Source organism: Pseudorasbora parva, chromosome 15 (genome assembly GCF_024679245.1).
Source record: "Pseudorasbora parva isolate DD20220531a chromosome 15, ASM2467924v1, whole genome shotgun sequence".
Taxonomy (NCBI): Eukaryota; Metazoa; Chordata; class Actinopteri; order Cypriniformes; family Gobionidae; genus Pseudorasbora; species Pseudorasbora parva.
In genome coordinates, this window is record NC_090186.1 from 2,126,858 (window position 1) to 2,144,324 (window position 17,467).

General features: G+C 39.0%; 1 protein-coding gene across 3 annotated transcripts in view; it reads right to left on the bottom strand.

Moving 5' to 3' along the window:
• Nucleotides 1-17,467, bottom strand: part of lama2 (laminin, alpha 2) — a 259,242-nt gene that overhangs the window by 144,481 nt on the left and 97,294 nt on the right. For all 3 annotated transcript variants that reach the window (XM_067416687.1, XM_067416686.1, XM_067416685.1), the window contains exons 11-12: nucleotides 10,915-11,055; nucleotides 7,335-7,505 (exon numbers count right to left, since the gene is read on the bottom strand). In XM_067416687.1, the coding sequence (XP_067272788.1) occupies nucleotides 7,335-7,505; nucleotides 10,915-11,055 (312 nt within the window). The remainder of the gene's footprint in view (nucleotides 1-7,334; nucleotides 7,506-10,914; nucleotides 11,056-17,467) is intronic.

Sequence of the window (17,467 nt, forward strand, 5' to 3'; positions counted from 1 at the left end):
CCTGAGATACAATCAGAGAGTGCAGGAAAAACGAGCCGACACACACGCACACGCACACACACACACACACACACACACACACAGACACAGACACAGACACAGACACAGACACAGACACAGACACAGACACAGACACAGACACACACACACACACACACACACACACACACACACACACACACAGACACAGACACAGACACAGACACAGACACAGACACAGACACAGACACAGACACAGACACACACACACACACACACACACACACACACACACACACACACACATCTGGAGAGACCTGAGATACAATCAGAGAGTGCAGGAAAAACGAGCCGACACACACACACACGCGCACACACACAGACACACACACACACACACACACACAGACACACACACAGACACACACACAGACACACACACACACACACACACACACACACACACACACACACACACACACACACACACACACACACACACACACACACACACACACACACACACACACACACACAAACACACACACACACACTCTCTCTCTCTCTCTCTAACTCATACCATGTGTGAATGCCAATGACCAGTAAAACTGTAGGCAAATATGTTGAGACTATATACAGATGGAAAAGCCTTCCTGTAAAATCTCTGGGAGCCCCATAAAACCAGTGAAGAGAAGATTTTGAGCATGTTTGTACTGCGTTTGTGTCTGTAGTGATGGTGTTGTGATCCACTTCTAGAACTGACGCCATACACAACCAGAGGCACAATATTCACAATATTACACAACCTGTTTTACAATGGTTACTATATAAAACAAATATTAAAATTGCTATGCAACAAAAATAATGCTCAGATTTGGAAGCTGTGAAGTGACGATAGAGACAGAGCGACACGCGTAATTATCTAAAAGCCACGCCCAACGAGGAAACAAACCAGCCGTCTCCATTGACTCTCTATTGCGGGACACGCCTCTTTATCATTTCTGACTTATAACACACACAAAAATTTTTTTCTAAAAGCTGATATGTGACGAGGTGTGCAGAAAACAAGCTTAAAAAACCCAGAACCAAACACCCAGACGTGTTTATGAGCTGCTGACCCAAAAAGACATAAAAGTGAATGAGACGGAGCGGGACATGTTATATTACACTGAGATCGACACACACTGGAGGAGAAAGTAATCAGAGACAGGAAATATAAAACTGACATTTGGAGATTTGACTAAATGTTTACTGCACACGTAGACAAACAGAGACATACTGAGTGTCCGGATCCCCAAACTGAGCCATTCTTCTGCTGGAGCTTCACGTCTTATTGCCCGTGTCCACTTTTGTCTCCTCAAACGCTCGTTTCTTAGGGTCGACAGCTGATATAAACTGAGTTCTGTGTTTTTTAGCTTGTTTGCTGCACACCAGTTTTGGCAAGATAAAAACAAAGAGGAGGTTGATCAACTGTTTTTTTTCCAGATCTGATTAACTGATCTCTTTCTGAGTCTAAACTTTAATTTAATGGGTATTTTAATTTTGTATTTATTGATTATAGTAGCTCTGTGATTCTGCAGCATGAGATTCAGCAATGTTTCAGTAACCAGTTATTTTGAAGATATTGAAATCATATAGTGCATAAAATATCTCCTGCTTGACTTGCAGTTAACACACACTGACATCAACAATAAGCATAAGAATCTCAACAATGGCGATGGTCAAATGTTTCATGTCGCAATGCCAGCATAGTACAAAACTCCCAATATCCATAAATTATGCAGCTGAATGGTCTTTTTTATTGCCTCCATTGTTGAGATTCATGTGCTGATTTTTAATATCCGTGTGTCTAAATTATGCTGTAGCTGTTTTTTTTGTTTTTTTTGGTACATGATGTGTTTTTAAAAAATCATTATAACTGATTACTGTAGTTTCATAGTGGTGGAAATGTTCATTTTAAATCTGTTAATAATGTAACACTCTTGATAAGGGATTGATTATATGATAATTACATCATCATCAGAATATAACTATCATCATATTTTTTACTATAACAAATGTGCTTTGGAAAAACAGTTAGAGCAGCTAGAAAAAAAACAAAACAACAAGTAATGTTAAAAAAGTCAAGGGTCAAGAGCTCAACTAAAGCAAATACTGATCACCATAATGGTGATCAAACCAAACATTTTCAATTAAACATCAACATCTAAACTTCTGTTAATTCTCGATAAGAGCTTCTATAGACGTCTGACATAAATAAAGTCAATCTGGTAAGTAATAAATATATTTTTTTACCATAAGTGTGTCCAACATTATCTGCATACATACATAAACAAATCTCAATCGACTGGATTGTTTATATCATTGCAGAATAGAAACTGTATTATCACTCAGCTCTAATCTGCGAAATAATTACTAGCATTATCAGATTACAAAACATGAAGATTTGAATGTATTATAAACATTAACATCAACAACAGTTCCAGTCCTCAAATATGATTAGTCAAGCCGTGTTCCAAGAGCGCTGACTTTGGGAACGAGTCACTAAATCGCTCATTCAAATGCTTTGGTTTTTTTTTAGGAAAGAAAGAGGCTGTCTTTAGGAATGAGTCAATTGAATGATTCAATCAACCACTTTGTTTCCTCCAGAAAGCTTATCATTTTTATAATATTTTTTCAATTTTTGTATGCATTTTTTTATTTGCCTTTCAATTACTCAATTTAATCAACAAATAATATAATTTAAGCACATTCTTATTTCAACTTAAGTGCAAAAGAAGTCACAATTTCAGGCACAACCCTTTTAATTCAGATCAGCTCAACATATCTTACATTGGGTGTCTTTGCTGACCTTTTGTGTGAAAATAATGATGTAAGATGATATTTCATAACCCAAGATTTCCTTATAGCTCTATATGGAACGGATTGGCCTAAAGTCAGTTTCTCAGAATGCATTTAGATACACATTTAGACATTAGAAAATATGTTTTTAGTAAAGTTTAGTTTTAATTTTCTACATTTTTAGGCATAAACTCTTCGGATCCAGTACAATTTTTGTGTGTGTTCGTGGTTCAAGTGTGACAAAAGTCCTAAGGTCTTGACCACTCCGATGCACACTTAATTTATTTTTTTATTTTTTTCCCAAAAATGTATCTGACCCGAGGGACGGATGAGGATTAAAAACACAGAATCATTAAACAGCTACTGAGTGTTGTCTTGAAATCTGTGCGCGGACGTTGTAAAGACCCACAATTTCCTGGAAATGTGTACTTTCTCCACAGCGATTTATACTCTCGTCTGAAACTCTGTGTGAGCTGGTCTCTAATTTAACATTATCCAGCCAAAAGAAAGCTGTTGCCATAGTGATAAACTATATTACCAGACACCTTGGCAAACATGCGGTTACTCAATGTAAAGAGCAAATTCATATGAATGTGTAGGATCCAGCATTTAGACAGTATAATGAGACATAACCACTGAAATGTCTGCAAATGTGTTTAAGCATGGTTGGCATGTCCATCTACATACAATCTTTAAAAGGAAAAGCATTACGTTAAATTAAATTACTGCAAATATACCTGGGTACAAATATGCCTGGGTCATATTCCACCACAAAGGAAAAAAGAATAAGTTGTATATTTTGTAATAAAATATAATGTAATGATTTTCTCAAAATGTAATAAAATCTTCAGCTATCTTGAGTAAAAAAACAAAAACATTATGAGACATTTATTTCATTATAAACACCAAAAACATAATAGTGAATGAGACCGAGTTTTAAAACATAAGAAATATTAGTATACCCTTATTTAAAAAATAATAAATTGAGTCTTGATCTACCTGCAAAAATTGTATATTCATCCAATTAATAATAATAATAATAATAATAATAATAATAATAATAATAATAATAATAATAATAAACAAAGCAATTGTATTTAAAAATGTACTCTAAATGAATACTAACGTTTTATGTTTAATAAATAAATAAAAACAATAATAATAATTTTATGAATATTTAAATGTTGCATTTTACAGGTAGTTCAAGACTGGCGTTAGATTTTTAAAAAATATATTATAAGGGAATACTTTTTTTTGACCATTTGACAATTACAATAATGAAAATATGACGTTTTTGGTGACTTTATAATGTAATAATTTTCTCATAATGTAAGAATTGCTATTACATTATGAGCTTAAGATTTTATTACATTTTGAGAAAAGGACTACATTGCAAAAAATGTTTTATAATAATAATGTAATACTTATTACATCATGTGCAGTTTTTACATTATGAGTTGCTAGACCCGTTTATGGAAGGATGTTGTTTGTGAATTTATTGGACAATGTATTAATAAAACTAATGTCACAATGCAAATGATCTTAATGATTGTAAAATTTACGTTTTAGGCGAATTATTATTGTTTTCTTGGTAAAACATGATCTGTGTATGATTCACCCAGAAACATTTGTTTAATGTATGTAACCGATGCACAATCTGAGGGATCTTTCCTTTAAGACTTTAAAAGTCAATGAAAGGCGCAGCCTAATACGGCTGGATATGAAAAGCCTTTCGTTTGAACGCCAACAGTGGCTTTAAACTCAGAGTAATGGCATCATTAGCAGTGGAGAGAGGTCAGAGGTCAGAGAACATCCGCAAGTTAACACAACACACTTCTCAATATTCAGCAAATCATATGCATATTCATCTTCATCACCGTCTTGTCAAGTGTGTGCGTGTATTTTTGGAAGTGAGTGTGTATGTGTGTGTTTGTGCGCGTGTGTGCATGTGTGCGTGCATGTGAGAGAGAGAGTGTGTGTGTGTGTGTGTGTGTGTGAGAGAGAGAGAGAGCGAGAGAGAGAGAGAGTGTGTGTGTGTGTGTGTGTGTGTGTGTGTGTGTGTGTGTGTGTGTAAGAGAGATAGTGTATGTGATAGTATGTGTGAGTTATATGTGCGAAAACGTTTATATGAATTGGTGTTTTTCAACCAGCAATATCAAGTCAATTAACAGTGCTTTCTTAATATATATATATATATATATATATATATATATATATATATTCCTAATCTTTATTCCATAAAATGCATGTTTTATTCATTTGATGAATTAGTTTAGTGCTTGTGGAAGAGATGCGTCTTCAGCTGATTTTGAAAGGTCTCAGCACATCATCTGCATATTTTACACAGAAATAAACACGAAAACACTTCCAGAGGAAACGGCCCTTCATTCACATCACAGCACTAGCTCAAGTGGAAAGTTACATCTCAAAAAAGTAAACTCAGTCGGGCTGTCGGGCTGTGATGGATCAAATTTTAGTTTTGATTTAGTTATTAAAACACAGCTCTTCGGAAAGGTGTGTGAAGTGAAGGTCTCAACGGCAACTTTCAATAAAAGGTCCAGTGTATTATGAGTAGTTTTAGCTGTGTTGCTGTGTGTCATGAGAAAGTAGTTGAGTAGACTAATAACACTCGAGCGAACGCGAGTGTCTCGCTTATGATAAACATAAACTAGACATGTGCCGATATTCAGTAATGTGATATATCATGATAATGAATATGAATATATGAAACAAAGCAATTGCACTAGTGAAGTTTCTAAAATGCTCCAAACAGCCATTCATTTTTATAATGCCAATGTTGTTCATCACAGCACCTAAGACTTATAGGCTATTTATTTTCAAACTTAAACATTTGTATATTTTAATCTGGACTACAACATGCCCTAATGATTAGAAATGTTCTGATTATTTGTTATTGTTCAGTAAAACTTTCAGACATATGACTTCATTAGTCAATATGTTCATTCATTATTACTAAACTGACAATGAAAAATACTTATAAAGAATGAATTAATTTCTTATAACATTCCTAAAATCAAAAGAACTTTTAATTTAATGGACCTAAGATAAAACTAACAATGATCAGGTGTATTTCTTAACTAACATCAACATAATAAAACTTTCTGTAGCAAATGTAGCTATGGCTCAATCTTAGTTAATGCATTAAACAATGAGACCCTATGTGTTACTGTTGTTCTTTATAGCCTAATTCTTTTGCACTTTAATCTGTTTGAAAAATTGTACTTTATATATTTTTGGTGCATTGTATTATTGTATTTAAACATTCAGATTTATTTTTGTTATTACAAAGAGAGTTCATAAACCTGTTATACTATGATAACACTTTTTTGCAGCTTATTTCAATATCGTGATAATACCGTATACCGTGATAAAAGCTTCAGCAATTAATCACAACATGAAAAATTGATACCGGCACATGCCTGACATTAAAGTAGATTATATACATTATATGCTCATGATTAATCTCTGAAGGTCTAAACGCAGTGAATGTTGGCTTGTTCTTCTGTAAGCGCAGCTGAATGTCTTTCCTCACGTTATGCGTCAGTCACACACACTCTGATGCCTCTGTCTGAAATAAAATGGTGTTCTCAGACACTGTACACTCATCTGATTTAATTTCTCACACTGCTATTATGAGCATCTTTAAAGTCCCCGGTTGTCTCTCTCCCTGCAGACAGTAAAGTTAAATCAAGGGCAGATGAAAGGCTAAATGAGCCTAACATAACGATGATGAATTATGTCGGTATTATGGTTATGTGACGGGCATCATTACAGCACATTATACATCAGCATAGAGTGCCGCAACAGATTAATACTAACATACACACACACACACACACACACACATGTACGCATGCACACACTCACACACACTAACACAAACACACACAAGCACGCACGCACGCAGGCACAAACACACACACAAACGCACGCACACACGCACAAAGACACTCACACACACAAACACAAACACACGCAAGCACGCACGCACGCAGGCACAAACACACACAAACGCACGCACAGAAACACACACACACACACACACACACACACACACACACACACACACACACAGAAACACATGCATACACACACAGAAACACACACATGTACACATAAACACATGCACACACAAACAAACATACACACACACACACAAAAAAAAAACACACATACTCACACAAAAACTCACATATGCACACACACACACACACACACACACACACACACACACACAAACACTCTCAAACACTCTCTCTCACACATTCTCTCTCTCTCTCTCATACACACACACACACACACACACACACACACACACACACACACACACACACACACACAAAAAAACACACATATGCTCTCTCTCTCTCTCTCTCTCTCTCTCTCTCTCTCTCTCTCTCTCTCACACACACACACACACACACACACGCACGGATGCACACAACACGTACGCGCAATGCGCACGCACGCAACGCACACCCACACACACACACCTTCTTGTGCAGATAAGCAGACGGGGCGCTCCAGTAATAGGGTGCTGTCAGGTGAGTCTGAGCATCTGATTGGCTCACAGTGAGCTGATGGGCCGTCTCTCTGCTCGGCTCCGCCCACACAAGCCCCTCCCCATCCGCTCCGGTCAGATACCACCCAGACATGTCCGTCACCTGCACAAACACACCAAAACACGGATTTATGAGACAAAGGTTATGTTTAATCATTTCAGCAGAAGACTCTTTTGGCATTTCATAACCTCGCATTAACAACTGCAATATTCTGCTGTTACCAAATGAATATATTGAAACTGCAATTACAGGAGTTATTATTAGCTACAATAATTGGCAATATCTATATTGGCAATATAAATATTATTGCATGTTAAATATCTTCCAAACAAACGTTTTGTAATTGCATGTGAGAGTACAAACCATGTGTCAGTAATGATTTTACAATAATCAATAGTTGGTGTCACTGTGTATTGATACAATATCATAAATAAATAGAGTTATACATCTTATTGATTTGAGTTTTGGCCTGAAAAGAACTATGTACAATAAGTATATTTATAGGTAAATTAAATCTTATAATAATAATGACTATTGATGAAAATGCCATATGTGTGTACACCAATAAGGCATAACATTATGACCGGTGAATAACACTGATGATCTCTTCATCACGGCTCCTGTTAGTGGGTGGGATATATTCGGCAGCAAGTGAACATTTTGTCCTCAGAGTTGATGTGTGTGAAGCAGGAGAAATGGGCAAGCGTAAGGATTTGAGCGAGTTTGGCCAGATTGTGACGGCTAGACGACTGGGTCAGAGCATCTCCAAAACTGCAGCTCTTGTGGGCTGTTCCCGGTCTGCAGTGGTCAGTATCTATCAAAAGTGCTCCAAGGAAGGACCAGTGGAGAACCGGCCACAGGGTCATGGGCGGCCAAGGCTCATTGATGACCATGGGGAGCGAAGGCTGGCCCGTGGGGTCCGATCAAACAGACGAGCTACTGGAGCTCAAACTGCTCCAGAAGATAATGCTGAGAAAAAAAAACTCTTAATTTTATTGTTTTTATTTGTTTAATGCAAAAAAAGGGTCCTAAAATGGGATAATTTTCTTTATGCAAAATCCGAGACTAGGATCTGAACAGAAGCAACATTTTGTTGCAGAACATAATAAAAGTGGGACCAATTGTTCCAGAGTGACAGTTATGTAAAAATGCTAGTAACCAGTAAATAAAGATATTATTTTATGCTGATAATTTTTCATTAAACCAAATATTTTTCACAGTAAAATGTGAATTACACCAGTTAATGAGTGTGTTCCAGAGTCAGAGCAGGTTAGGAGTGCCTAGCAAACATCACTCATACTTGTTTTGTCAGATTGGATCTGCGATTGAATATGCCGGACTGGCGTTTCATCAGAACCACCTTATACATGGATTGATTATGTATCTTAAGGTATTTTATCTCTCTTTTGTATTTTCAGGAACGCATGACAGATGGCACGTATATATGTTTATTCTTGATTACTTAAATTAACTGTAAAAGATTTAGCTTACAACTGCATCTGCTCCTGAATATATTTAGCAGATATTGATTTCCTGTCATTGTCACTTTATTTCAAAGCTTATTAGCACATAATGCTCTCATTATAAAGAGGACATTAGTTCTCTGTGTCACGTAGTTCAGCATCTGAGTAAGAGTGTGTGTGATTAGACAGTTTCATGAATGTCTTTAGCCACTTTAAAGTCATTAAGATCTGCCTCCACATTAAAGACAAAGGACACACACACACACACACACACACACACACAGCTCTTTCACACATGCATGGGCAGCGTATGGACAGTTTGGCCGGCTGTAATTAAAGCTAGCAGAGCTCTGAAAACACAACTCAAGGTCAGATTAATTGTACAGACAGATGCTGGTTCCATCTCGCACACGCACACACTCTCAAAAATACACAAGCACACACACACACACACACACACACACACACACACACACACACACACACACACACACACACACACACACACACACACACACACACACACACACACACAAACAGACTCATTTACACACACTCACAAGCTCTCAAAATGCACTCACTCACTCACTCACTCACACACTCACACAATCACACAATCACACACTCACTCACTCACTCACTCCCTCACACACATACACACTCACTCACTCACTCACTCACTCACTCACTCACTCACTCACACACATACACACTCACTCACTCACTCACTCACTCACTCACTCACTCACTCACTCACTCACTCACTCACTCACTCACACAATCACACACTCACTCACTCACTCACTCACTCACTCACTCACTCACTCACTCACTCACTCACTCACTCACTCACTCACTCACTCACTCACTCACTCACTCACTCACTCACTCACTCACTCACTCACTCACTCACTCACTCACTCACACACATACACACATACACACATACACACATACACACTCACTCACTCACTCACTCACTCACTCACTCACTCACTCACTCACTCACTCACACACATACACACTCACTCACTCACTCACTCACTCACTCACTCACTCACTCACTCACTCACTCACTCACTCACTCACTCACTCACTCACTCACTCACTCACTCACTCACTCACTCACTCACTCACTCACTCACTCACTCACTCACTCACTCACTCACTCACTCACTCACTCACTCCCTCACTCACTCACTCACTCACTCACTCACTCACTCACTCACTCACTCACACACTCACTCACTCACTCACTCACTCACTCACTCACTCACTCACACACTCACTCACTCACTCACTCACTCACTCACTCACTCACTCACACACTCACTCACTCACTCACTCACTCACTCACTCACTCACTCACTCACTCACACACTCACACACTCACACACTCACACACTCACACACTCACACACTCACTCACACACTCACACACTCACTCACTCACTCACTCACACACTCACACACTCACTCACTCACTCACTCACTCACTCACTCACTCACACACTCACTCACTCACTCACTCACTCACACACTCACACACTCACTCACTCACTCACTCACTCACTCACTCACTCACTCACTCACACACTCACTCACTCACACACTCACACACTCACACACTCACTCACTCACTCACTCACTCACTCACTCACTCACTCACTCACTCACTCACTCACTCACTCACTCACTCACTCACTCACTCACTCACTCACTCACAAACACGTACAAAAGTGGTGCTGATACAAACTGATGTAAAAAGTGCCCCACACACTATTACCCTTTCACCCTTCATAACGTGTAAAGACTGCGCTCATGACGGTTCGCTTTTAAACGTGATAACTGGATTTTTTTTTCACTCATTAAACTGGAAAATATCAATGTGAATGGCCTGTGTGTATGTGTGTGTGTGTGCAGCCATTACTGCTTAATAAGACTGAATCCCACAAGCCAAGCAGAGATTTGAGATAGTGTAACTAATGAGAAACAAGCTCCCCCTCTCTCTATCTTGCTCACACACACACACACGGCTTGTCTCCTACATTAATGTAGTCCCAGTGGGATTCAGAACACAGGCTGCCCAGCCCAGAACAGTAGCACTTCTCGCATCCACGGAGACGGTCTCCACGGAGATTATAGAATCCCTGTTTACAGCGGTCGCAGTTCCGTCCCTCCACATGCTCCTGGAGAGAGAGAGAGAGAGAGAGAGAGAGAGAGAGAGAGAGAGAGAGAGAGAGAGAGAGAGAGAGAGAGAGAGAGAGAGAGAGAGAGAGAGAGAGAGAGAGAGAGAGAGAGAGAGAGAGAGAGAGAGAGAGAGAGAGAGAGAGAGAGAGAGAGAGAGAGAGTTGAGTGAGACTGGGCTGCATGCACTATTAAACACTGTTAAAGCAGCTTTAACCCATGGGAAGTGTGTAACTTAAATACACACGCAGGTGCGCAAACCTCCACAGTGAAGGAAAACTCATTATTCTTCTATTTCATTTATTTCTATAGCTGCAGGACCTCTGTAACAGGGTTTGTGCACCATTCAGAATTATGAAAAAAATTGTAACTGCTATACATTTAAATAAGTTGTCAAAATACAGCCTATACACAATAACCTTCAAAAGTTTACGTCGGTAAGATATGATCTTAAAGTGGACCTATTATGCCCTTAAGTCTCAAGTGTCCCCCAGAATGTGTCTGCGAAGTTTCAGCTCAAAATACCCAAAATACCATTAATTATACCACACAGCAATAACCCCTAGTGTTAGTTTAACTCTCCTCAGAGTTTATTTGAGTCAATCGAGGGTGTTAAAAGTAACACTGAAGCAGTGTTAAAGTTAATGAGATAATTAAGGTATTTATTTGAGATTGGTTATTAATGATGAACACCTGACGTTAACAAGCAGAATCACTGATCAGTGTATAATTTAGTTGGGGGTTTGACCTTATAGCATTAGATTTTATCTGGCTGTAACCAAGTTATCACAGTGAAAGAATATTACAGGGTCTGTCAGTTGTGGGCGGGGTCTATGCTAATAGGACCGAAGTCCATCAGCAGTCGTAGGCGGAGGCTATGCTAATATGATGAGTCTTTTAGAAGTCGTGGGCAGAGTCTATGCTAATAGGACCGGAGTCCATCAGCAGTCATGGGCGGGGTTAATGCTAATAGAGTGGAGTTCATCAACAATTGTGGGCGGGGCTATGTTAATATAATGAGTCTGTAAGAAGTCATGGGCGGAGTCTATGCTAATAGGGATGAGTTTATCATTAGTCATGGGCGGGGTTTATGCTAATAGAGTGGCGTTCATCAGCAGTTGTGGGCGGGGTTTATGTTAATAGAGTGGCATTCATCAGCAGTTGTGGGCGGGGTTTATGCTAATAGGACCGAAGTCCATCAGCAGTCGTAGGCGGAGGCTATGCTAATATGATGAGTCTTTTAGAAGTCGTGGGCAGAGTCTATGCTAATAGGACCGGAGTCCATCAGCAGTCATGGGCGGGGTTAATGCTAATAGAGTGGAGTTCATCAACAATTGTGGGCGGGGCTATGTTAATATAATGAGTCTGTAAGAAGTCATGGGCGGAGTCTATGCTAATAGGGATGAGTTTATCATTAGTCATGGGTGGGGTTTATGTTAATAGAGTGGCATTCATCAGCAGTTGTGGGCGGGGTTTATGCTAATAGAGTGGCGTTCATCAGCAGTTGTGGGAGGGGTTTATGCTAATAGAGTGGCGTTCATCAGCAGTTGTGGGAGGGGTTTATGCTAATAGAGTGGCGTTCATCAGCAGTTGTGGGCGGGGTTTATGCTAATAGAGTGGCGTTCATCCACAGTTGTGGGCGGGGTTTATGCTAATAGAGTGGCGTTCATCAGCAGTTTTGGGCTGAGGCTAAGCATGTGTGACGTCACACTGCTAGAATCTTCAAATGGCTTATTCTGAGACTCTGCTTTATGATTTATGGGGATTAAAAAAGGAGTGAGTGGATATTTATCATTATAAGGTGGTTGCATACACACACTGCCGACACACATTTACGTTCAATCACCATGTAAAAGTGAATTTTGGCTAATAATTCCGCTTTAAAGGGTATCAGTTCAGAATGCCACTTAACACTTCTGTGAAAATCCAGCACTAACTTTTCTGACCGTGTGACAAAATTTCCCGTCGCCAGACTGTGTTCTGACACTTTCATTTATTTCTGTATATTACAGCTACTGGGAAGTTTGGCATCGGACCGCAGCACCTGGAGCGAGTCCATCCCGTCTGTGGGTGTAATTTACTGATGTTCCTTAATGTTCCATTCACACTGGCGCTCTGCCTGAGCTGAGCCATTACTGAACAGAGCCGAACGCTTGCCTCTATAATCTGACCATCACTGCCTCTTCATGAGGGTGACGCCAAACTTCACCTCCACTCACTCTTCATCTGTCCATCTATCCATTCGGAGTGGTGAGAGAAATCCTGTGAAATCCTTTGCAACGATCTGTAGTCCTGCATTAAGGCTGAAGTGTATGATTTCCCGCCCATTTTAAAGCATTGCACAGTTTGTTTGCACACTGAAGACTTGAACATGAGGAAATTGATTCAGGCTGAAACAAATCCGACAGCCGACGAAAAAAAGATGCATGCTGGTTTTCAGCAAAACGGAAGAGTGTAGAGCAGCTTTCAAGCTGTATTTTATTTACACAGAATAAAGATACTGTGTCTGATACTGGGCCAGATCAGAGCGGCATAGCAGCTTGCATATGAAGCGTTACATTCTTACACTGAGGTGGAAGGGAGAGTCTTTAACATAATATTACATGTTTCCCACAATGGCTGTTGTTGCTTTCTTGGAACTTGTGTTTTTTTATTTTGCTAAAAACATTGTTCCTATGGTTGCAAATTCTATTGTTACTAACATAGTTCTGACAAACATTCGCAAACAATGTCATGATGTATTAAGAGACGTGGGGTGAAAACGTTTTGAATTTGAAGACCAAGGTAAATTGTACTTGATTTGTCTTCCAGGAAACATGTGAGTATCTTCAGATTCTTCTGAAGGGCAGTAATAATTTTTTTTTTTAATATTAAACAAAATAAGAAAAATGTAGACATCTTTATCCTGTGCAAAAGTGTTCACCCCCGGCTCTGAATGTGTCGCGTTTCTGTCTGGAGCGTCAGTGAATGTTTGATCCTTTTTTAATAGTTGTGTTTGAGTCCCTCAATCATCCTCAGAATCATACAGTCACTGCTGGAAAGGGTTCAAGTATGCAGAGGAAATATATAACATCCAAATCAATTGCTGTATCTGAAATTGCCCCCTATACCTTAAAAATAGGGCACTATATGAGGGGACAGTCATTTGCAGTGGAGCACGAAACCATAGTGGATGTTAGAGCGCACTCATGCAATCCCACAATGCACCGCTATAACGGACATACAACTGGTGAACACTGTCAGGGCCACATCAAATGATGCCCACGTCTGACCAGAAGATGGCACCGCAGCTGAATCATCCATCCATCCATTTTCCAAATCGCTGGTCCAAGCGTAATATCATACAGAGATAAATTCCTTTTTAATTGATTATTAAAATGTTCTATGCAAATTCACTCACTCGTTCTTATTCACTCCTTCAAGTGCACTATATTAGTGGAGTAATGTAGGTAATAGTGAATGAGGGTGTAGGGGGCAACTTTGAATCACAGCCAATCATTTGAATTTATCAATCTAATGCACTATATTTTTATTTTTCATCTTTTTGTTAATAAACCCCCCTTTACTACACTTGAGTTGATAATACAGTTAGAAGCTCTACAAGTTAACGATATCTTACCAATCCTACAGAATACCCACAATGAATATACCCAGATTGGTCAGATGACAAACATCCACCAATTTTGGTATTTATAATTGAGTGGACTAATCTCTTGGACTTTTCCGATTTTGTTATCTGGTTCCCCGTTACTTGGGAAGGGATCATCTGACAATCTTAGTTTAAGTGAGGTGACCAAAACTCACAAGACCGTACAGAGATCAACTTGGAAAAGCTGAACCACTTGGTCTCAGGGTTCCTGCACATTTTAAAAACTCAAATTTCCAAACTTTTTTGTAGATTTTCAGACAATATTTAACATAAATATGCAAATCTGCACATCTGCAAATATTTTTATTGTCTCAGGGTTTTTTCATTGATTTTCTCAAAGTGACAACATACAGAGCTCCTAAAATTGTTTGTACGCAAGAAACTATTTACATGCTCACATGATTTTATTTTGTGCTAACGCATTACAATTTCTAGTTTTGTGTATACTATAACATTTATTTTGTGTCACTGCCATCTTGCTACACATAAAACGAGAGCATGGATGGCAGAGGAATTAAAAGAGATCTATTTGTGGAAGATTTGACTTCCCTTGGGTAAGTAACTCTAATATCAAGGCCTAGTGTCCAATGTAACGCATCCTCTGTGGCGGCGGAGAAACCATGACATGAAATGGGCTGATTGCACAATACATTCTCCTGTTTGCCAAGTTCAAGACTCTATGAAAAAGACTGATACTGTACAAAAGTGTTCAAAATGTGGCTTTCCTTAGGGCAGTAACACTAATATCAAGGCCTCATTTCCAAATTAACGCATCTTCTGTGGCGACGGAGAAACCATGACATGAAATGGGCTGATGGCACAATACAGCTGCATACATAGTCCTATTTTTCAAGGTCAAGGGTCTATACAAAAGATTGGTACAGCAAAATCATCAGGGCAGTTTTTTTATATTTCAAGGCTATAGTTCTGCTTTAATGCATCCATGGCTCAGTATATATTGTCCTATATTCGAAGTTTAACAGTTTATACGGTCTGTATATTTTCTTTTATAGAAAACTAAATAGGGGCAATAGTCTGGAAATACAAATGTTTTTCCACATTCTGCTTTCTTTTTTTCCATACTTTTCCAAACTGTGCAGGAACCCTGGGGTCTACTACATGTTTTATTGCAAAGTATTCACTCCTGTACTCTGCTGTTGGAAAACAGATCATTTTAAAGTCCCATGATGACTTCCTGACAAGAAATCAATCATTAGGGGTCCTCAGGACAGGAAGAGTGCAGCTCTACAGTCTTATTTAGTCCACAGCCGTGTTTTTCCTCACTGAATAACTGGACTCTGGAAATCTACCACCAACGCTTTTGTCCTGTAGATGTTCAGCTGAAAGTCCCAGGGTAACTAAAAAAATCCTTGAATGTTTCCAAAAGTTCTGGAAAGTTTATGGAAACTTTGCAACCCTAGTCTCTCCAACCTCTGTGTCCATCTGCCCATCCTCCAAGACTGTCCATCCTCACTGTCCTGTTTGAATCGCTGAAGTATTATGCATGCAGGATTACGGCTTACCTGAATGGCTCAGAGATCACAAAGCCAACAGAGTTTTCTGTGATCATCTTAGAATGTCTTCTTGAGTCTGTTTTCATTACTATTTATTGATATGACATCACCACATGTGAGATTCCTTGTAACCTGAATGATGATCTTTCACATTCAGTGCCCTCTTACGTAATTGGTTTTCTTGTTCAGCAGTAAATTCTTTGCAATCCCAGCGATATTTCCATACATGTGAGAAATTGTCTTTAAACTACATTTACATGATGAAAGTCTAGAGAGTTGGTAAGGAAATGCATTGGTTGATATGTTAAGTTTGCTAATGCCACCATACGGTGCCATACACACAGATTACATTTTTCCATCCCAATGCTTTACTTTTCCATTGTTTTGCTATTAAAGCAAACATTGATCACCATAATGGGGACTCTGTCCTTCAGTGATTCTGCTTGTTAACATCAGGTGTTCATCACTTTTGCACAATCATCACTCAATTAATCACTTATTTATCTCAATAACTTTAACACTGCTTCAGTGTCACTCTGGGGAGAGTTAATTTAGCACTGGGGTTTTTGCTGTGTATCCGGCATTAGCTATTTTTCCCGGGATTGCCATATGTGCATTCAAAAGAGAGTTGAGTTCGAGATTTTGTAAGAAATACAATTCTTATAAAACCCATGACTTCACTTCAGAAGGCATTTATTAACCCACTGGAGCCGTATGAATTACTTTAATGATGGATGGATGCGCTTCTTTGGCTTCAACATCTCAGGTAAATCATTCCTTCCCATTATAAAGCTTGGAAGAGCCAGTATTTTTTTTAAATATAACTCTTGTTTTGTGCTGAAAAAAGAAAGTCAAATACACCTAGGATGGCTTGAGGTTCGGTAAATTATGGGACAATTTTCATTTTTGGGTGAACTATCCCTTTAAGAGTCAACACACAGATAAACAACTGTGTGTGAATGCTCTCACTAAAGGAACTATGAAAGTATTTATGTCCCAAACACTGGCCTTGATAGCAATATGTCCTGGGTTGCACCATCTGTCGATTCACAAAAACTGCTAGTTCATCACCATTTTCTTACCGCTCTCGCTTTCATGCACAATTTGAAACCCATTCACTGCAGTTGGGAGTATCAGCTCGCAGCCAAGCGTCAGTGAGACACATGAGATTATATTGTTTGTATTACCCCTGGCCAATGGTCTGTGCTGAGAGCTTGTCCATTTACTGCGCTTTGACCATAATGGTTGTAG